Source organism: Lepidochelys kempii, chromosome 2 (assembly GCF_965140285.1).
Source record: "Lepidochelys kempii isolate rLepKem1 chromosome 2, rLepKem1.hap1, whole genome shotgun sequence".
Classification (NCBI taxonomy): Eukaryota; Metazoa; Chordata; order Testudines; family Cheloniidae; genus Lepidochelys; species Lepidochelys kempii.
Genome location: NC_136381.1, coordinates 182,985,096 through 183,006,731, shown reverse-complemented (window position 1 = coordinate 183,006,731; position 21,636 = coordinate 182,985,096). Strand labels below are relative to the sequence as shown.

General features: G+C 40.9%; 1 protein-coding gene across 1 annotated transcript in view; it reads left to right on the top strand.

Annotated features, from left to right (window-relative positions):
• AVL9 (AVL9 cell migration associated) overlaps nt 1-21,210 on the top strand; it is a 71,898-nt gene extending 50,688 nt beyond the window's left edge. The window contains exons 11-16 of the mRNA XM_073332959.2: nt 3,499-3,633; nt 4,918-5,137; nt 7,379-7,496; nt 8,449-8,502; nt 16,018-16,106; nt 17,097-21,210. Of these exons, the coding sequence (XP_073189060.1) occupies nt 3,499-3,633; nt 4,918-5,137; nt 7,379-7,496; nt 8,449-8,502; nt 16,018-16,106; nt 17,097-17,191 (711 nt within the window). The 3' untranslated portion in view covers nt 17,192-21,210. The remainder of the gene's footprint in view (nt 1-3,498; nt 3,634-4,917; nt 5,138-7,378; nt 7,497-8,448; nt 8,503-16,017; nt 16,107-17,096) is intronic.
• The last annotated feature ends 426 nt before the right edge of the window (nt 21,211-21,636 follow it).

Sequence of the window (21,636 nt, the reverse complement as noted above, 5' to 3'; positions counted from 1 at the left end):
TCCCTTCCAACTCTGATATTCTATAATTCTAACGATGCATACAAGCAAATGCAAATTCATGTTTACCAGTTCAATTAGAAATACCAGTTTAAAGGGGGAAATCAGTGTTTTTTTCATTTGGTAAAAGGACAAAACACTAATGGGGGAAAAAAATCTTGAAGATTTTAAGATGGGTTTTAAAATGGAGAACTAAACAATTTAAATGTAAAAAGAAAAGGAGTACCTGTGGCACCTTAGAGACTAAACAATTTATTTGAGCATAAGCTTTCGTGAGCCACAGCTCATTTCATCGGATGCATACTGTGGAAAGTGTAGAAGATCTTTTTATACACACAAAGCATGAAAAAATACCTCCCCCCACCCCACTCTCCTGCTGGTAATAGCTTATCTAAAGTGACCACTCTCCTTACAATGTGTATGATAATCAAGGTGGGCCATTTCCAGCACAAATCCAGGGTTTAACAAGAACGTCTGGGGGGAGGGGGGGATAGGAAAAAACAAGGGGAAAAGGGGAAATAGGTTACCTTGCATAATGACTTAGCCACTCCCAGTCTCTATTCAAACCTAAGTTAATTGTATCCAATTTGCAAATGAATTCCAATTCAGCAGTCTCTTGCTGGAACCTGGATTTGTGCTGGAAATGGCCCAACTTGATTATCATACACATTGTAAGGAGAGTGATCGCTTTAGATAAGCTATTACCAGCAGGAGAGTGGGGTGGGGGGAGGTATTTTTTCATGCTTTGTGTGTATAAAAAGATCTTCTACACTTTCCACAGTATGCGTCCGATGAAGTGAGCTGTGGCTCATGAAAGCTTATGCTCAAATAAATTGGTTAGTCTCTAAGGTGCCACAAGTCCTCCTTTTCTTTTTGCGAATACAGACTAACACGGCTGCTACTCTGAAACCTGTAATTTAAATGTAGCTGACAGTATGGTTTTTAATGTTTACCTTCCATCCTACGAAGGCACTCTCTCATTCAAGTTTAACTAATGAAATCAAAGCAGAGGACTGGAAATTTCAGATATATCAATTTCTAGTGATGAGCATCCTTCAATAACGTCTAGAGCAGGGTGGGCAAACTACGGCCCACGGGCTGGGTTCAGCCCATCAGGGCTTTGGATCCAACCTGTGGGATTGCTGCTCCCAGAAGTGGCTGGCACCACGTCCCTGCAGCGCCTCGGGGACGGGAGGGGGCAGAGGGCTATGCACGCTGCCCTCGCCTGCAGGCACCGCCCCTGCAGCTCCCATGGCTGGGAACGGAAAACTGCGGCCAATGGGAGCTCTGGGGGAGGTACCCACAGGTGAGGGCAGTAAGGGCCTCAGGGATGTGGTGCCGGCCGCTTTTGAGAGCGGTGCAAGGCCCAGGCAGGCAGGCAGGCAAGGAGCCTGCCCTGGCCCCAGTGTGTGCTGCTGCCACCCTGGAGCCGCTCCACATAAGTGGCACCGGGTCGGAGCCCGCACCCCAACTCCCTGCCCTGAGACCCCTGCCTGCACACCTGCCCTGAGCTCCCTGCCGCACCCTGCACTCCTCCTGCACCCCAACCTCCTGCCCTCAGCCTCCTCCCTACACCCCTGCCCTGAGCCCTTTCCCGCACTCTGCACCCATCCTGCACCCAATCCCCTTCCCTGAGCCCCCTTGTACACCCCACATTCCTCCTCTACCCCAGCCCCTTGCCCTGAGCCCCTTCCTGCACACTGCACTTCCTCCCGCACCCCCAACCCCAGCCCTACATTCATGGCCCTGCATGCAATTTCCCCATCCAGATGTGGCCCTTGGGCCAAAAAGTTTGCCCACCCGTGTTCTAGATTGTCTACTCTCAGCAAACAATTTAATTTAACATGAAACTGAACTCCATTTTAGATCTGGCAATTTTTAAATCATGAATGGATATTTTTCTAAAAGATATACTCTAATACAAGGAAATCTTATGTCCTGTGTTATACAGGCAGTCAGACTAGATGATCACAGTGGTCCCTTCTGGCCTTATAATCAGCGAATCTCTTTTGATAGGATTATTTACAAGTTTGTTTTCTTGTTTTTGTTTGTTCGTTCCATACTATGGAAAGAAAGTTTAGTCCACCAGACCAAACTTGGATGAATGAGATTGTGCCGAAAGGTCATGAACTGGCTTAATTGGTAATGCATTTCCTAGTATAAAAGAGCACAAAACCACAAGGAAAAAACAGGTTATGGATTTTTGTTACTAATTTTAGTGCCAGCTATATAAGGTCAGATGCTCATGTCATTTACACCAGTGTAAATCAGAAGTCGTCAGAGTTGCATGGTGAGTTTGGAATCAGGCCCTCTTTATTTTAAATGGCAAAGCATTTCTAAAATTTTACAACTCGTCTGGTGGTTAAAATTACATGACAATTAAATATTGCATTGTCAACTTCCTTAATATTATTTTTCCGGAAACCTAATACTCCAGGTTGGTCCTCTCTAACACAGGACTGTTATTCTCTGACAAAGACGGTTCTGTTATAGATGTTAGTATTTTTCATCTGGATAGCAACCCCCGTGTTTAATCTAGAAAAAAGGAGTAGTTGTATTCCTTTCCTCCCTGTGTTTCAAATTGCCATGTACTGCATGCTGATATACATTCACTCTTGTTGTTTTGTCCAATATGCCTGTCCTCCTTCTGCTAGTATTAGTGAATGAACTGGACGATGCTTTATGTAACTGAACAGCTGGAATTGGGCTAGTGTTTCAAGGGGTACATTGATTCTATTTTAAAATGAAAACTATAATGCTTCCAGCTGTATCACTAAAATGTGGGTGTAACCTACATCAAAGACTTAGACTTTCTTTAAATAGCAAATTTTCCTGGAAAGCATTGGTGTAATTAGTATCATAAGGACACAGTGGTTAAAAAGCACAGAGCATCGTCTTTTTCTCCTGCTGCTTTTTTTTTTTTTAAAAGCAGGCATGCACATGCTCACAAACAGTTATCCCTGGAGCCTGAAAGTCCCTGTCCCTGAAAAACGTGGTTAGCAACAGTGAAAGTCTTTTAACTGTCCTGGAAGTATACCTGAGTCCTGCCAGAAGAGAATGCTGTGGAAGAGAGGATAGTCTGCTGTCCGTTCAGTTTTTGTCCTCTTTACTGTGCATGCCAAGGACACGAGAACTGGATTGAGACCACCAAACTCATTTCACATTTGTCAACTCTGTTACCATCTGAAGGCTGTTGTGACTGGTTGAAATCCAGCCCACTAAGAGTGAAAGCCGCCATAAGCCGTTACCAAGTATACTCCATTTCTGTGAAACCTGGTTTGCTTAATGTAGCAAAGCAACATCAGATTCCAGTGGCAGTGTAGCTAGGAACATGGTGCAGAGCAATAACCAGGCTTGTTCTCTCTGTGTGGTGGTGGTGTTGCCTTTGTTTAGCTCTAGCTAGAACTGTGGAGGTGGGTAAGTACAGTAAGATTGGTTTTGCTGGGGATGTTTTGCCCTTCCCCTTTTCTTACTAATCATTTAACATTTCCATTATCTTAGGGTTACCTTTGCTTGCCATACATGGCACTGCAACAGCATCACCTCCTCTCTGATGTAACAGTTCGTGGCTTTGTTGCGGGAGCCACCAACATCCTGTTCCGTCAGCAGAAGCATCTAAGTGATGCAATTGTGGAAGTATGAATTCTCTTCTTAAAAACTTTTTAAACTGAAAAAGTGGTTGCCTTATGAACGTGTTTAAGTCAAAATAAGAGCCTTTGTTTACTAATGAAGTTGTTAAATACATTATTTTTATTATTTGTATTGTGTTGGTACCTAAGAGTTCCAGTTATGGACCAAAACACTACTGTCCTAGGCTCTGTACAAACACACAACAGAAAGATAGTTCCTGCTCCAAAAAACTTACCTGCACACTTTCTTTTAAAAGAGCTTTTGTCAGAAAACAATATGTACAAAAATATTCCTAAACTTCCAGTTAGGGTCACTGAAATTTTCTGTACTTTGTTTACAGTGGACAACTGAACAGGTTTTTATGATGTGTGTTCAGTTACCTATCTATGTCCTATGCTATGGGCTTGTCTTTCAAAGGAAATTGACCGAATCAACTGTGTGTCCACACAAAGAGCTATTCTGGAATAGCTATAGTGCTGTAAATTCACACCCTATCTTATTCCAGAACAACTTCACTCTGGAGACAAGCCCTTAAATACAATAGAGATGGAAAAGTCTCACACCTATGATGCTAGAATTCTATATACTTGCATTTATATAAGTTATTAAGCAGGAAACCTTAACTTCATTCACTTTCAAAAATATTAATAAGTTTCTGGTGTAATACATTATATCCAGTAATTACACTTTATAGAATATTTTTTAAAGCTCCATATGATTCCTTGTTAGTCATGGTTTATTTTTCTCATAGTGAACTTTCATGGCTGCCTAATAAGATCTTAAAAGTAAATGTTTATAATTGAGAAGCAGACACAGTTGTGATAACATAAATATGCTCTTCCTCAGATTTATTTACTTTATATTTAAGCAGCAATAAAAAATGCCCAAACAGAAAGCTGTAGATGCCCTAAGAATTAAGTTTACAATTGCATAATGATGACCACCCAACAACATTAAAAAATTATATGCAGGTAGCAAATTAACTCAGTCAGCCAATAAATCAAAGTCTCAGAAAATAGTCTCTAGGAACATACTCTCTAGGAATGTACCCAAAATCCTGACAAAGAGCTTCCGCAGGTTTTGCCAGGAAGTTCATCAAGTTCAGGCTACTTCAGACCATCATCTCATATCCTGAGAACAGTTGAAGCATAATTTGGTCATCAGTTTCTCCTTACCTTTGGTTGTGGTTATAGGTGCGGATGAATTACTCATTTGACCAAAAATAGTACAGGTTATGTATGCTGAAAGTCTTATTTAGACTGTTTCCCCCCTTGGGATTATTTCAATCAGATAGAGGAAGCCCTTGTCCAAATCCATGATCCAGAACTCAGGAAGATCCTGAACCTCACAACTGCTGACCTGAGATTTGCAGACTACTTGGTGAAGCATGTAACTGAGAACAGGGATGATGTTTTCCTCGATGGCACCGGTTGGGAGGGAGGAGACGAGTGGATCAGGGCTCAGTTTGGTGCCTATCTTCATGCATTGCTTGCTGCTGTGCTGCAGCCAGGTAAATTCTGGTAATCTTTTTAGGGGCTGAGGTGAGGATGGGCAGGGGAGGCTGAATGCATAGTAAACAATTGCTCCATTGCATTTTCAGCTTGGCTTATACTCATCCTTTATCTCAGTTGAAATTTTTTTTTTTTAAATCCCTTGACCATCTTCATTAATTTCTTGCTTTATTCTATGTTGTTAACTCTCAATGATTTAGCGATTATTATATTCCCCCTTTGTTATCTTCTTTTGGGTATTTGTGTTAATTTCCATTACACTTTCCTCATAAATAGAAGTACTTGAAATGTATACATGCAGACATCCTGCTAATTTAGGGTCTCTTTTTGGATTTTAGCTATTCCCAATTGTTTATGCAGAATTTAAACAGCTTTTTCTCTGAATCTTTTAGGAAAAGTTCTGTTTGCCCAGTATTAATCCTTTTAATTGCCCTCCCCTTCATAATTATTCTCAGTAGACTGCCTGTCAACCAATTCTGTGTCCACTCCATGATATTCCTGAGCAAACGCTGTATCAAGCTTCACTTCAAACATAGATATATTACGTTCTCTGGGTTCTCTGTATCTCCAGCTTTGTACTTTTATTTAAGATTACTGTTTGTGGCATAACATGCTTTTCATGAACCCCATGATAGATTTTACTTTTCCCTTTTGAATATTCTAGATTGATTTTCTGTATTTGTAAATATATTGCTAAAGGGTCATTAACATAATACACCAGTAGTATATGATGGTTCATTAATTCACACTTTAGTAACTCTCAGCTTCACCCTCAAATTGAATTTGCAGTTTAATGTAGTACAGTAAAGCAGGGTTCTGCTGTTAGGGCAGAGGTGGGCAAACTACGGCCCGCGTGCCACATCCAGCCCGCAGGATCCTCCTGCCTCGCCCCTGAGCTCCTGGCCCTGGAGGCTAGCCCCTGGCCCCTCCCTGGCTGTTCCTTCTCCCCCGTAGCCTTAGCTCACTGCGCTGCCGGCGCGATGCTCTGGGCGGCGGGGCTGCGAGCTCCTGGGGCAGCGCAGCTGCAGAGCCCGGCCTGACCTGGTGCTCTGTGCTGCCCGGTGGCGTGGCTGACTCCAGCTGGGTGGCACGGCTGTAGTGCTGCCAGCCACCGGTGCTCCAGGTAGCGCGGTAAGGGAGCAGGGGGGGTTGGATAGAGAGTAGGGGAGTTCGGGGGTGGTGGTCAGGGGGCAGGGGTGTGGATAGGGGTCGGGGTGGTCAGAGGGCGGGGAACAGGGGGGGTTGAATGGGGGCAGGAGTCCCGGGGGGTAGTCAGGAATGAGAGGTGGGGTTGGATGGGGCGGTGGGGGGCAGTCAGGGGACAGGGGGGTTGGATGGGGAAGGAGTCCTGGGGAGAGGCCATCAGCGGGAAAGAAGTGGGGGAGGCGGGGGCTGGGCCATGCCTGGCTGTTTGGGGAGGCACAGCCTCCCCTATCCGGCCCTCCGTACAATTTCCGAAACCTGATGTGGCCCTCAGGACAAAAAGTTTGCCCGCCCCTGTGTTAGGGCAAGATCAGTACAGGTGATATCATGTTCTTTGACTTGTTTCCTGCTGTCGGGTAATGCCTTGCAACAGAGCTAGGCCACTTACCTTCACTTTCAGATTCTCATGTGGTGGCACAGTGCAGTTTGGGTTCATTATATGGGGATGTTTAACAGCTTGATATCAAAAAATCAAAATACAATTTTATTCATATTGATATTTTTTAAAAAAAACTAAGTTGTACCTAAACTAAATTGTCAGTATCCCAGGGGTAGCCTTGTTAGTTTGTATCCACAAAAACCATGAGGAGTCCGGTGGCACCTTAAAGGCGAACAGATTTATTTGGGCATAAGGTTTTGTGGGTAAAAACCCCACTTCTTCAGATGCATCTGCGGTTCTTCAGATGCATCTGAAGAAGTGGGTTTTTTACCCATGAAAGCTTATGCCCAAATAAATCTGTTCGTCTTTAAGGTGCCATCGGACTGCTAAGTTGTCAGTGTTCCTTTAAATGAATTTCTTGGTTGTCTGAACTCCATTTTCCTTTCCTTAACTCTTTGTGTTGGGCAGTGGCATTTTTTTAAACCCAGAATAATGAGCTTGTTGCTTTGCTAATGTTTATGGAACTGGAACCCCGTGTTCTCTGGTTGACAAGAATCGAAGAAATTCTATTTTCTTTCAAAACCTCCCTTTCATTTCTTCTTTTACATCCTCAGTGCACTGCTACAGGTTCATTCACCTTCTGTCTTTTATTAATCAGATAACGAAAAGATATTGTCGGACTTCGGAACAGCCTTTGTAGCAACTTGGAAAAATACACACAACTACAGAGTATGGAACAGCAACAAGCATCCTGCTCTTGCAGAGGTAAATTCTAGGTAAGAAACCAAGTTCAGAAAAAAGGGGGGAAATAAAGAATTTATTGTGCTGTTCTTATATGGAATCAGAGCGCTTTTGTGTGGGATGTTACAAGGTTCTCTTTCATTGCTCCTCCCTACAGCCTATATGAGGCAACTCTGGGAAACTTTGAGATATTCAGGACTGAACTGCTGTAAAGATTCTGGAGGTACCTCCTTTTCTCCAGACCAGGGTGATGCAGTCTCTCTCTCATTACTAGCACCTGACTCAGATTATGGGGCATAGATGAGAAGAAGCTTGCTAAAGCTCTGCCTAAAGACAGAAGTGAAGCTGGTAGGAAGTCTCTGAATAACTTTGAGAGTTGGCTGTCCTCCTTATGGGGGAGGGTAAGTGTGCAGAGGCTTCATCCACCTTTCCTTAGAGATTTACAGTCTGCTGGTTCCTGTGCATTTTTGGTTGCATCTATTTTTCAGGGAGTAGTAGTGGCCAGGATCATCATTTGACAGCAGTGTTGTTGGTTCAGAGGTTGTATTCTTTCCTTTTTAAATGTAGACTTTGCCATAGTTTTTAATGCCTTGTCACTTTAAAATTGGACTAGTTAAACCTGTACTCCATATGTTGCATTGGATGCTGTTTGAGTTCAGTTTATGGCATTTTTTTTTTAAATCTATGAAGCCCTACATGGCTACCCAAGACATCACTTCTCTCATTATGCCTCATCTTGTCAGCAGGAGGATTGTCTCAGCTGCCAGCTTTTATGAGGTTTGAAAAGAAGATGAAACATGTGTAGTTTGTAAATGGATGGCAGATTACAGGTGATTTGTCAAAATCCTACAACTGAATCACAACTGGGACATGTATAACTAGATATTTTCTTTGTTTCAGTGGAGGACAACCAGCAAATAAAACCATTCTGTTTTTTCATTATGGGAAAAATGGCAAAATTAAAACACTATATTTTTCCCCTTACAGCCACCCATTCCAGGGGCAATACTCTGTATCAGACGTAAAGTTAAGATTATCACAGTAAGTATATAATACTTTGATATTTTATTGTCTGTTGCTAAACTGAGAATATGTAGATAAATCGAGATTCTTTTAAAGATACGGGAATTGACCCTCTTTGTGAAATTATATGCTGCACTAAACTAGCAACATACAAGGATGTATACCCCAAATTAAAAAACACAGTAAAAGAACTCAGAAAGAGCCACATTGGCTTAACAACCATGTAAAAGAAGCAGTGAGAGATAAAAAGGCATCTTTTAAAAAGTGGAAGTCAGATCCTAGTGAGGTAAATAGAAAGGAGCATAAACACTGCTAAATTAAATGTAAAAATGTAATAAGAAAAGCGAAAAGGAGTTTGAAGAACAGCTAGCCAAAAACTCAAAAGGTAATAACAAAATGTTTTTTAAGTACATCAGAAGCAACCAGTGGGGCCCCTGGACGATCGAGACACAAAAGGAGCACTTAAAGACGATAAAGTCATTGCGGAGAAACTAAATGAATTCTTTGCTTCAGTCTTCATGGCTGAGGATGTTAGGGAGATTCCCAAACCTGAGCTGTCTTTTGTAGGTGACAAATCTGAGGAATTGTAACAGATTGAAGTGTCACTAGAGGAGGTTTTGGGAATTAATTGAGAAACTTAACAGTAACAAGTCACTGGGACCAGATGGCATTCACCCAAGAGTTCTGAAAGAACTCAAAATTGAAATTGCGGAACTATTAACTATGGGTTGTAACCTGTCCTTTAAATCAGCTACTGTACCCAATGACTGGAAGATAACTAATGTAACGCCAATATTTAAGAAGGGCTCTAGAGGTGATCCTGGCAATTACAGACCGGTAAGTCTAACGTCAGTACCGGGCAAATTAGTTGAAACAATAGTAAAGAATAAAATTGTCAGACACATAGAAGAACATAAATTGTTGCGCAATGGTCAACATGGTTTCTGTAAGTGAAGATCATGTCTTACTAATCTGTTAGAGTTCTTTGAGGGGGTCAACAGACATGTGGACAAGGGGGATCCAGTGGACATAGTGTACTTAGATTTCCAGAAAGCCTTTGACAAGGTCCCTCACCAAAGGCTTTTAACGTAAATTAAGTTGTCATGGGATAAGAGGGAAGATCCTTTCATGGATTGAGAACTGGTTGAAAGACAGGGAACAAAGGGTAGGAATAAATGGTAAATTTTCAGAATGGAGAGGGGTAACTAGTGGTGTTCCCCAAGTGTCAGCCCTAGGACCAATCCTATTCAACCTATTCATAAATGATCTGGAGAAAGGGGTAAACAGCGAGGTGGCAAAGTTTGCAGATGTTACTAAACTGCTCAAGATAGTTAAGACCAAAGCAGACTGTGAAGAACTTCAAAAAGATCTCACAAAACTAAGTGACTGGGCAACAAAATGGCAAATGAAATTTAATGTGGATAAATGTAAAGTAATGCACATTGGAAAAAATAACCCCAATTATACATACAATATGATGGGGGCTAATTTAGCGACAACTAATCAGGAGAAAGATCTTGGAGTCATCGTGGATAGTTCTCTGAAGACGTCCACGCAGTGTGCAGCGGCAATCAAAAAAGCAAACAGGATGTTAGGAATCATTAAAAAAGGGATAGGGAATAAGACTGAGACTATCTTATTACCCTTGTATAAATCCATGGTACACCCATATCTTGAATACTGCATACGGATGTGGTCCCCTCATCTCAAAAAAGATATATTGGCATTAGAAAAGGTTGCCCCCCCTTCATAATCTCTTTGCTAAAATGAACAGTCCCAGTCTTTTTAATTTCTCCTCATATGGAAGCTGTTCCATAACCCTAATAATTTTTGTTGCCCTTCCCTGTAACTCTTTCAATTCTAATATATCTTTTTTGAGATGGGGCGACCAGAACTACACATAGTATTCAAAGTATGGGTATACCATGGATTTATATAGTAGCATTATGATATTTTTGTCATCTTATCTATCCCTTTCCTAATAGTTCCTAACATTGTTAGCTTTTTTTGACTGCCGCTTCACATTGAGTTGGATGTTTTTAGGGAACTATCCATGATGATTCCAAGATCTCTTTCTTGAGTGGTAACCGCTAATTTAGACCCATCACTTTGTATGTATAGTTGGGATTGTTTTTTCTAGTATGCATTAGTTTGCACAAATCAAGTTTGAATTTCATCTGCCATTTTTTCACCCAGTCACGCAGTTTAGTGAGATCCTTTTGTAACTTTTTGTTCTTGGTTTTGGATCTCATTGTCTTGAATAAATACCTTGCAATTTTGCCACCTCACTGTTCACCCCATTTTCCAGAACATTTATGAATATGCTTAACAGTACACATCCCAGTACAAATCCTTGGGGGACCCCGCTATTTATCTCGCTTCATTGTGAAAACCTGACCATTTATTTCTACCCTTTGTTTCCTACCTTTTAATCAGTTACTGTCCAGGAGAGCACCTTCCCTCTTATCCCTGACGGCTTAGGTTGCTTAAGAGCCTTTGGTGGGGGACCTTGTCAAAGGCTATGTCTACACTGGAACATAAATGCAGGGTTCCAACTCAGGCTCAAACCTAACCCCCCTTCCATCTACATACATATTGGACCCAGGACCCTACAGGGGTCTGAGCCTGAATCAACATCGTACCATGGGTTCAAGCCCTATTGCTTTGCAGTGTAGATGCAGCCCCACTGGACTCGTGCTCTTAGAGTCCACCAAGAGTATCCCACAGGCCAAGTTCCTTTGTCCTCTGGAGAGTCAAGTTTGATGGACAGTCAAGTTTTCCCACTCTGCACCACAAACAAAGGGCTAGAGCGGCTACATTCTGGTGCAAAGAAGTCTGGGATATGGATGGACTTGGGCCCACATAATACTGTGTAGGTGCTGGAGCCCCATGCTAGAACCCAAAGTTCAACAATTCATAACTTGGGGTTACAAATGAGCATAGATGCTAAAGCCTTAAGTTAACAAACCCAGGATCTGCTAACTCAAGTTCTACTAATCTTGGGCTTACATTACAATGTAGACATACGCTGAAAGCCCAAGTATATTATATCGACTGTGTCACCCTTGTCCTCATGCTTGTTGATTCCTCAAAGAATTCTAATAGATTGGTGAGGGATGATTTCCCTTTACAAAAACAGTGTTGACTCTTCCCCAAAATATCATGTTTATCTGTATGTCTGATGATTTTGTTCTTTATTATAGTTTCAACCAATTTGCTTGGTACTGCAGTTAGTTTTACCAACCTATAATTGCCAGGATTATCTCTGGAGCCTTTTTAAGAAACACGTTATATTAGCTCTCCTCCAGTCATCTGGTACAGAGGCTGATTTAGGTTATAGGTTACATAACACTGTTAGTAGTTCTGCCTTCAGAACTCTTGGGAGAATACCATCTGGTCTTCGTGACCTATTACTGTTTATCAGTTTTTCACAACCTTCTGTAATGATACCTCAGTATGGGATAGTTCCTCAGATTTGTCACCTAAAAAGAAAGGCTTAGATATAGGAATCTCCCCCATGTCCTCTGCAATGAAGACTGATGCAAAAAAATTAATTCATTTAGCTTCTCCACAACAACCTTATCCTCCTTGCGTGCTCCTTTAGCACCTCTGTCATCCAGTTGTCCCACTGACTACTGCTTCTGATGTACCTAATGGTTTTTTGTTTTGTTTTGGTTTTTTGCTGTTAGATTTTGTGTCCTTAGTTACTTCCTTTTCAAATTCTTTCTTGGTCTGCCTTCTTATACTTTACACTTGACTTGCCAGAGTTTATGCTTCTTTCTATACTCCGCACTAGGATTTGACTTTTGATCTTTAAAGGATGTCTTTTTGCCTCTAACCATTTCTTTAACTCTGCTGTTTAGCCATATTGGATCCTCTTTCTCTTTTTTATTGTTATTATTTGGTGCAAACATTTAGTTTGAGCCTCCATTATGGTGTATTAAAATAGTCTTCAGGTAGTTTGCAGGCATTCCACCCTTGTCACTGTTCTTTTTAATTTTTCTTTAACTGTTTTTCATTTTTGCGTAGTTCACCTTTTTGAAGTTAATTGCTACTGTGGTGGGTTTCTTTGGCATTTCCCCCCCCATACGAATCTTAAATTTAATTATATTATGGTCATTATTATTAAGCAGTTCTGCTATGTTCACCTTTTGGAGCAGATCCTGTGCTTCACTTAGGACGATACTTAGAATTGCTTCTCCCTTTATGGGTTGCAGGACAAGCTGCTCCAAGAAGCAGTCATTTAATATGTCTAGAAATTTTATTTCTGCATCTCTTCTCGAGGATCATAGTTGAAATCCCCCATTAATATTGGGTTTTCTACCTTTGTATCCTCTCTAATCTCCCTATTTAACAGTCACTGTCACCATCATGGTCAAGTGGTTGGTAGTATATTCCTACTGCTATACTCTTATTGTTGAAGCATGGAATTTCTATCCATAGAGATTCTATTGTAAAGTCTGATTCATTTAAGATTTTTACTTTATTTGACTCTGCTTTCTTTTACATAGAGGGCCATTCTCCTACCAGTGTGACTTACTCTCTCATTCATATATATTTTGTACCTTGGTATTAACACATCTCACTGATTTATCAGCATTCCACCAAGTTTCCATGATGTGGATTATATCAATATCTTCATTTAATGCCAGGCACTCTTGTTCATGCACTTTAGTACGGAGATTTCTATAATTTGTATACAAGCATTTGTTCATTTTGTCAGTATTCAGTTGCTTGCCTTTATATGTTATATATAAATGAGACTCTTTTGTTTGACTCTTCCTCACTAGCTCCTATCTGTACTTTACCAACTTCTTTCCTATCCCCTTTACTAGGTTATAGAATTCCCCCTTCAGTAAATGGTAGGAGAGAGGTCCCAGAGGCAGGGCTGGCTCTGGGCACCAGCTTTCCAAGCAGGTGCTTGGGGCGGCATTCAGAATAGGGCGGCAGTCTGTGTCCTGTGGCAGCAATTCGGCGGCAGGTCCGCTGCTGTTGCAGCAGCAGCAATTCGGCAGCGACTGCTTGGGGCGGCAAAATTGGTAGAGCCACCCCTGCCCAGAGGACAAATTTAGGCTATTAGGTAAGAGATTAAAGCCCAGGAGCTCCATGGTAGCACTCTCTGAAACGCTTCCAGTTCTATGCACAGGGCCAGAAAGACAGGCAAAACTGCAGGGTCTCAATGCATGGATGAGACGATGGTATAGGGAGGAAGATTTAGGTTTATTACAGGAAGGATGGGCTCCATCTAAACCAAAACGGAACCAGATTGCTGGCATGTAAAATTAAAAAGGTCACAGAGGAGTTTTTAAACTAAGAGCTGGGGGAAAGCAACAGGTGCTGAGGAACACACAGTTTGGGTGGAGACATTCCACCGGCTCCTCCCCAGCACTGCACAGAAGGCTGTCTAAATGTCTCATGAGACATGCAACTTTTTTGCACCTGGTAGGCAATTTATCATGTTGGTCTCCTGGTCATCACAAACCCAGCTATCTTTATTTCTAATAATTGAATCCCCCCTTACCGTTAGTGACTCTTTCTAGTAACTGGGGTTCTCTCCCCAGGAGGGGTATCCTTAGTGGCCTTGTTAGGTGTATCTGCCTCTCATACTCAGTCTCTAAACTCCCTTGCAAAACTCCCGTTTGCTAGCTCTTCTGGTTGCTTAGGAGCTGGCTTTTTAAACCCCTGTTCTCCTTGAGTTAGCGCCGCCGCCGTTCCCGCTCCCCCCCCCCCCCCTTAAGGGATCCTAACTGGGTTAGGGATCTTAAGATAAGCTGGAGCCTCATTAGTAAGCTTTCAGCCCTTGGCTCAGCAAGTGTATGGCAAGCAAGCAAGCACACAACAAACAAACTCATTCAAGGGTGTCTCATGCTTCAGCTGGAGAATTCTCTTGTTTGCTGCTCTTGTTCGCTAGCTGTCACTCTTGTCACTAAAGTTAGCAGATGTGACTTTCTAAGAAGAGGGAGAAGATCTATGGAGGTACAAAGGTATCATTTTTACAGTCAATTTTTGAGTGTAGAAATAAAACCTGACTTCAAGGGACAGCTCTAGAGAGAAAAGGGTTGGTCCTTGTTGCCTGTGCTCATCGTAACAGTGGCTAGGTTTCCATGACGAAAACTGAGATCAGAAACCCATTTCACAAAAGCTACCTTACCATGATAATAGCAGTTGCTATCAATTTCAATTTAGACCTTGTTTTAGCCTGTAATCTGGAGATAAATCTTCTTGTAACTCATTTCTAATCCCCAAAGCCATTGGTGTCCCCTTTTTATTTGATACAATTTTATCACCTAAACTTCTTTTTTGGGAGAGGAGACATTAACACTTTGTGAAACTCTAAACTGAATTTAAGGGGATCAGTAGGCCTTAAAGTATGATTCTAATGAAAGAAATATTCTTGCAACAACATATTTATTCTCCATAAGTGACAGTGCTGTGAAAAATGCTCACTTTATCAAAATTAGACTTTGCAAAGCCAGCCCAAACTGGTACCTGAAAAGAATCTGCTCTTTATCCCTTATACATCAACAATAAAGATTTAAGTTATTTGACAATTTGCCTGGAAGTGTTTTAAGTGGAATAGAACGCAGCTTGCTTTACTATAGCTCTATTGTTGAAGGTTTTGATACGTGTACATATATATGGGGTGGATGAGGAAACTGACGTTTTTATTTGAATGTTATATTGTAAAACCAAATGAGAGGATTTTACAACTGCTGCCATTTAAAATGAATAGAAACTAATTGCTTTATGCTTTTTTTTCCAGTGATAGTAACATAATTCTCCCTTCCTTGTTTGAAAAAGCATGAAATGAAAGGCATACTTGTTCAAAAAGTGGATTCTTATTGATAGAATCACAAAGTAAAATTAACAGTTCTTTTGAATGGACAAAGCAATGGCAAACATTCAGAACCAGCCCACCAGCCACATGCTTTTTAACAAAGCTTATAGACTAAGGGTAACATTTTCAGAGGTACCTAAATGTAGATGCTGTAAAATTTTGTCTTGTAATCTACAACAGAAACACTTCCCACAAATGTCTTCGGGTCTTACACCAAAGAGCACAGTGTGTTCCATAATGATGAATCTATTGTCCCCTTCCTCCGCCATGCCCGACACACATGTTTATGTGTTTCAGAGTAACAGCCGTGTTAGTCTGTATTCGCAAAAAGAAAAGGAGGACTTGTGGCACCTTAGAGACTAACCAATTTATTAGAGCATGAGCTTTCGTGAGCTACAGCTCCCTTCATCCGATGCATATCGTGGAAACTGCAGCAGACTTTATATATACACAGAGAATATGAAACAATACCTCCTCCCACCCCACTGTCCTGCTGGTAATAGCTTATCTAAAGTGATCATCAGGTGGGCCATTTCCAGCACAAATCCAGCGTAACTGGTCTGTGGTGGAATGAGGAGATAGATCTGAATCTTATGAGCTTGATTATACTTAATTGATATTTTAGACTAAATTTTGTCCTTTGAGCTGGTAGTGAGTCAGTTGACTAATGCATTTTCAACATTTCTCTTGCTTAGCTCTGTCCAGAACAGTGAACGTGGCAAGAAAATTGGAACTGCCATGGTCAATACCAGCCGGAATGTTATGCAAACAGGAAAAGCCGTAGGTAAGAAATTTGTCTGTAACCAGGTTGAAAGCGTGTGCAGCTAGCTAGATACTGCAAGCATGATATGCCATGGTTATTTAATAATAGTGTATTACATTTTAGAGTGCATTTTATCCTAATGGGCTTTACAGATATATCTACCCACCACAGAAATGCAGCCACCTCTGGCTGGGGGGAGGCGGGAAGGCTGGCAGACAAGTTGATAATTGGGACACAGCACAATACACAACAATAGGACAAGGGGATATTTTAGATAAGGACACCGGAGTAAAATTCTGTTTAAAATCCAGGCTTTGCCCAGAGTAGATATCTGTTTTTTAAGGTTTCAGATGAAAGATTGTTCATCCTCAGTAAGTGCCTAAACTATTAAGCGATACACTCCAGCAAAAACAAATTATTCTCATTTTGTGTTTCTCTGACAGTGCCTGATCTAAAGACCATTGAAGTCAATAGAAAGGCTCCCATTGACTTCAGTAGACTTTAGATCAAGTCTATACTGTTTTGATTGTCCAGCATGACCTCATCAAGTGGTGAAAGAGAACACAAGGCCACCAGTTAAGGAGCCTCATAAGTGCTTGTTCTCTTGTGGCTTTGCCAAAATTCTTGAACTGATTATTCAGAATGGAAGTGATCTGCCTGCTCCCTCTTTCTCTCTTGGTGCCTCTGCTGCCACTGTTCTCTCTGGAGCCTCCGCTGCCACTGTTCTGAGATGAACTTGGGCCCTGAGAGCCTTTCGGGCTGGGACCTGAAGAGGCAACTTAAAGATTATAATTATTGCTGGTTAGCACAAACCATTTCTTCTAAGATGCCAGCTTTAAATTCTTTGAGTGTATCTGAGTATTTACATTTTAAGTTGCAAATTAAACTGCTGAGGTGTTTGTAATCATTCTGTGCTGTCTTTTATATGTTATGGTGTATATACTATCTAGAAAAATCGTATTACACTTTCATGAGTAACTTTTTTCTCTTTTTTGTTTGTTTATAATGCAGGTCAGTCAGTAGGAGGGGCCTTCACAAATGCAAAATCAGCCATGTCTTCGTGGCTTTCCACTTTTACCCAGTCAACACAAGGCCTCGGGGACTAAAAGTAGAGTCTGAATACAGACTTTGCACTCTGCTGTTGAGTATTTCAGTTGTATCAGTTTCTCTCAGCTGTACAAAGACTGCTCCAAAATGAGGTATGGAGACTTCTTAGTCATGGAGGACCAAAATGCAGTGTGTTTGTTTACAGAGAAAAATGGAATGGTTACCCTTTGGTGTTACTAGAAGTATGAATATCTCCAAACAGAGCATGAAGAATGGCATGTAAAGCTCTTTCACAGTACATTAGTTGTGTTTTTAAATGACTACTTTTGTTTAAATCTGAGCCTTTATACTTTAGCAAACAGGGTTTGTTGCAAGCAAAATGATAGGTTTGAATTCAGATTTGTACATTGTGGATGGTGATATCTATGTAAATTAGTTGTATTTTACAATTCAAATAGTCAAACATTTGCTGTAATGTTTGTTAGGATGAAGCAGTATAATAATGCTGATTCACATTTTAGGTTGGATCTGAGGGCATGTCTGTGAACTTAATGATGCAAGCCACATTGAAACCCTTCTTAGTTAAGCTTGCTTTAAGTTCCAAACTAAATTCAACACTGGTGTAGACTGAGACTGTTTTTGATTTGTGACTTTCTTTCCCCCCATCATATACATGTATTGTATTCATCTGTATCTAACTTTCTTCTCTGTACCTGCAGACATGAGAGAGTAGACAATTGTGCAATCAGTTTTTTTTATATTGTCCTCACTCATTTCATAGGGCAGAATATAAAATCTCTTTCCTAACACTGAATAGTGTTGCCACCATACTTACCCTAGGACATAAGAGAAATTCCAGCTGAAGAGATTTCTTTACATCATTCTTTAGGGAAAATGTCAACAAAATAGTTGGTTCTCTGAGATCAAAAATTAGAGCCATAGGTAACTCTGTGCAGACCTGCTCTATTTATAAATACAGTTTGTGTGTATGTACGTACGTACACACACTGTGTTAAAATTGTCCCTAAAACTAACACAGTAGTTAACAAACTCTTGAATTCTTTTTGTTGCAAGGCAGGCCATGAAGACCCTTATGAGTAAAAATTGGCCAGGTAGAAGACACTTTCATTTAGTCAGGGAGTATCCATTTCACAAAACTGTTTTTGCATGAGGAAAGAGAGGCCTCTATTTTAAGAATAACTGAAGCAGCTGAGTCACAACATTAAATAAGATAGCATAGCTCTTTGTACTACTTGGTGTGATGCTCCTGTATTTTGTAGACATTCTGCATGTGTTGTAATCGGTATGGGTATTTATCCTAAAACTGGAGCATTTCCTGTTCTTCAGACCTGAATCTTTACTATTACTTCCAGTGATATATGCCTGCTAGAACCTTGATATGATACCTATTAACATACTTTCAAATTTGTATTTTCTAAATTATATTAACAAAAATTCCCACGTTAAATAGTGAAGAGATTCTCATAGCATGAAATCATGACACCACAAAGATCAGTGGGAGTTTTGCCATTCTCTTCCAAGGGGCCAGGATTTCCCCGCACATTTATCTTGGACATCCCTACTCTTGTAGTTCTGTAAGTAGGCATGGGCTGAGTTGGTTGGAGCTTCCACGAGCTTTTCACCTTTCATTTTTTGGGGTTAAACGAAGAGAGTATCTAATGCTCCTTATGCAACTCTTTACATAAGGAATTAAAATTAATAACTTGTGTTTGAAAAGCTGTTGAAAGCCATGCTTTCATCGACCAATTACTTTTCTGCCAACTTCTCTGTTCCAGTGTTGTTGTTGTAATTCTATTTTTAGCTTTGCTGCTTCCCTTTTAACAGTCTAAAATAACATTATAGCTTTTTTTTTTTTTTTAAAGATGATCAATTTGTTAAGCTAAATTACAAGTAGAAAAGCCATGGATTAAACTGAAAGCTTACAGCTACATGAGTAGTTTCATTTGAAAAGCAAAGCAAGTAACATCTCTAGAAAGCTGTACAATTTGGTTTTTTTCTGCTTGTCACACCAGCAAACATCTACCTTCTACTGAAATACAACTGGCACATACTAATAAGTGTAAACTTTGTTGCTTTCAGACTGTATATATAAATTTTGTTCTGTAATTTCTGCTGTAGTACTTAGATATTGTTCAGCTCCCTGTGCCCTCTTGCTTTCTTTTGCATTATTCAGTCTTCCCTTAATAGATGCTTTTATCTTCATAGAGCCTGGGGCATACCCTATGCCACATGCATATCTCTAATAGAGTTAGTTTAGGTGTGTGATCAAAAAAGCTTTTCTTGGTTCCTAATTAGCGTCTACAGAGTTTTCCAGTTTAGTCTGGAGATTAGAAAACAGCAATTTGCTATTGGGAGACACTTTTGTGAAGCAGTAAACAATATGTATACTGTTGGCCTGTCTCTCTCGTAGTTGAACTTTTTCTTATAGTAAAGGCAGTCTGTGGCCTCTGGAACTTGAGCACCTATGTTGACCACCTCTGGGACTTAAGCATTCTAGTGCAGTTTAGGCTAGGAGCTTGGCAAGTAGCTAGGATTTACAGGTACAAAGCGTAGAAACAGGGGCACTCTTCTCTGTATTTTTTTTTTTAATACCCTTGTGTCTCTCTGCTATCCCTCCTTCACTTTTCTTCCTTCTGACCCGATCCTGTGTCTCCCCTTCCTCAAGAACAGGGGCTCAGAATGTCTGAGGACTGCTCAGAGTTCTTTATTCTGTGGTGTTTCTGGTCGATATCCTCTGCAACAGCAGGCACGTGCTGCTGTGTAGTGGGACTTGCAGTACTCCAGGATCCTGCTGTCATTGGCAATCATTGTCTAGGACAGGTGCTCAAAACAGCCTCTCCCTCCCCACAATCTTGCCAGAGTTATGGGATTAGGGGTACAGGCTTCATCAAGAGTATTTTCCTTTCTTCTATCCGTCAAAAGTTGATCCAAGATATAATACTGACAGCCTTCATTTCTGCCCCTAGGGTGAATGATGCGCACGAAATAGGAGGAAGCTATTGTAGTATATATTTTTTTAATCCTCTTTCAGATGAGCTTCCTTCTAGCAATTTGGACAGAATTTTCAGACTTATTGCAGTGGATGTAGGTGAAGTGATTATTAGCATTTATGCTCATTTGAACAGCCACCTTAATTCCTTCTGGGCAGTAGAGCATGCAGCCACCAAAATTAACAAACAAACTATACAAATGAATAAGTCCTTAAGCTTTCTTAAATTAACAGTTGTAGTAACCACTCTAGTAAATCTTAGACAAACTCCAAACTGTGTTTCCACCCTTCTATTTATTTAGATGTCTTAAATCCCCAGTATGAACATAAAACCAGTCCAAAGAGACTAACGAAGTGATACCTCATCTTGAAGAGTTGGAGTGCCATTTCTTCACTACCTAGTTTCTGGGCCACAGTATAACTTTGAAGACACTGCCCGTAATGACTGAGCTGTGCCATTGTCGTTTAGCATGTCTGGATGTCACTCCACGGTTTGGTGGCTGTTTGTGATTCCTCTCCAATATTTTCTCTCTTCCCACTTCCTGGCTGCGTGAGTGCTCTTGTATGTGCCAAAAAGCATAGGGAGCTGTCCTGGTGATCAGACCTATAGGATATATATGAATCACATACAAGTCCTAAAGAGAGAGACTGAGTACCACTGACAGTGAAATTCTGATGGACTCAAATGTTCACCTTTCTTTCATCAGTCACTTGATGTCATAACTATAAAATTTTTGCACATCCGACATTAGATCATCTTAAATGTTACTCCATTTTAATAAATAGCATTTGAGAATCAATCTTCTAGTGCAGTGGTTCCCAAACTTGTTCCGCTGCTTGTGCAGGGAAGGCCCCTGGCGAGCCGGGCCGGTTTGTTTACCTGCTGCATCGGCAGGTTCAGCTGATCGTGGCTCCCAGTGTCCGCGGTTCGCTGCACCAGGCCAATGGGAGCTGCTGGAAGCGGCGTGGGATGAGGGACGTACTGGCCGCTGCTTCCAGCAACCCCCATTGGCCTGGAGCAGCGAACCGTGGCCAGTGGGAGCCGCGATCGGCCGAACCTGTGGACGCGGCAGGTAAAAAAAGCAGCCCGGCCCGCCAGGGGCTTTCCCTGCACAAGTGGTGGAACAAGTTTGGGAACCGCTGCACTAGTGTATTTCCCTCATTTCACCTTCTACAGTGTTTTAAGCATTGTTGTAATTTAAACTTAATATTTTACCTAAATAAAAACTTCTGATTTCAGCCAAAAAATTATTAGCAGATAAACTGTTCTGTGGAAGTATTTAATTGTAAAAGTGAAAGTGTAAATGGAATTTTTAAAAATGAAAACCTAGTATTTGATAACTCTACACTCATTAAAAATCACAACCAGATATAGTATATATGTGTGGCTTGGAAATAAATATATCAAGCCTGTTTAAAAGCTTTTACTGTCTGCTCAGAAAGCTGTTTTATTGGAAGAATTTATAAATACCTATAGATAAGTCATTTAATGAG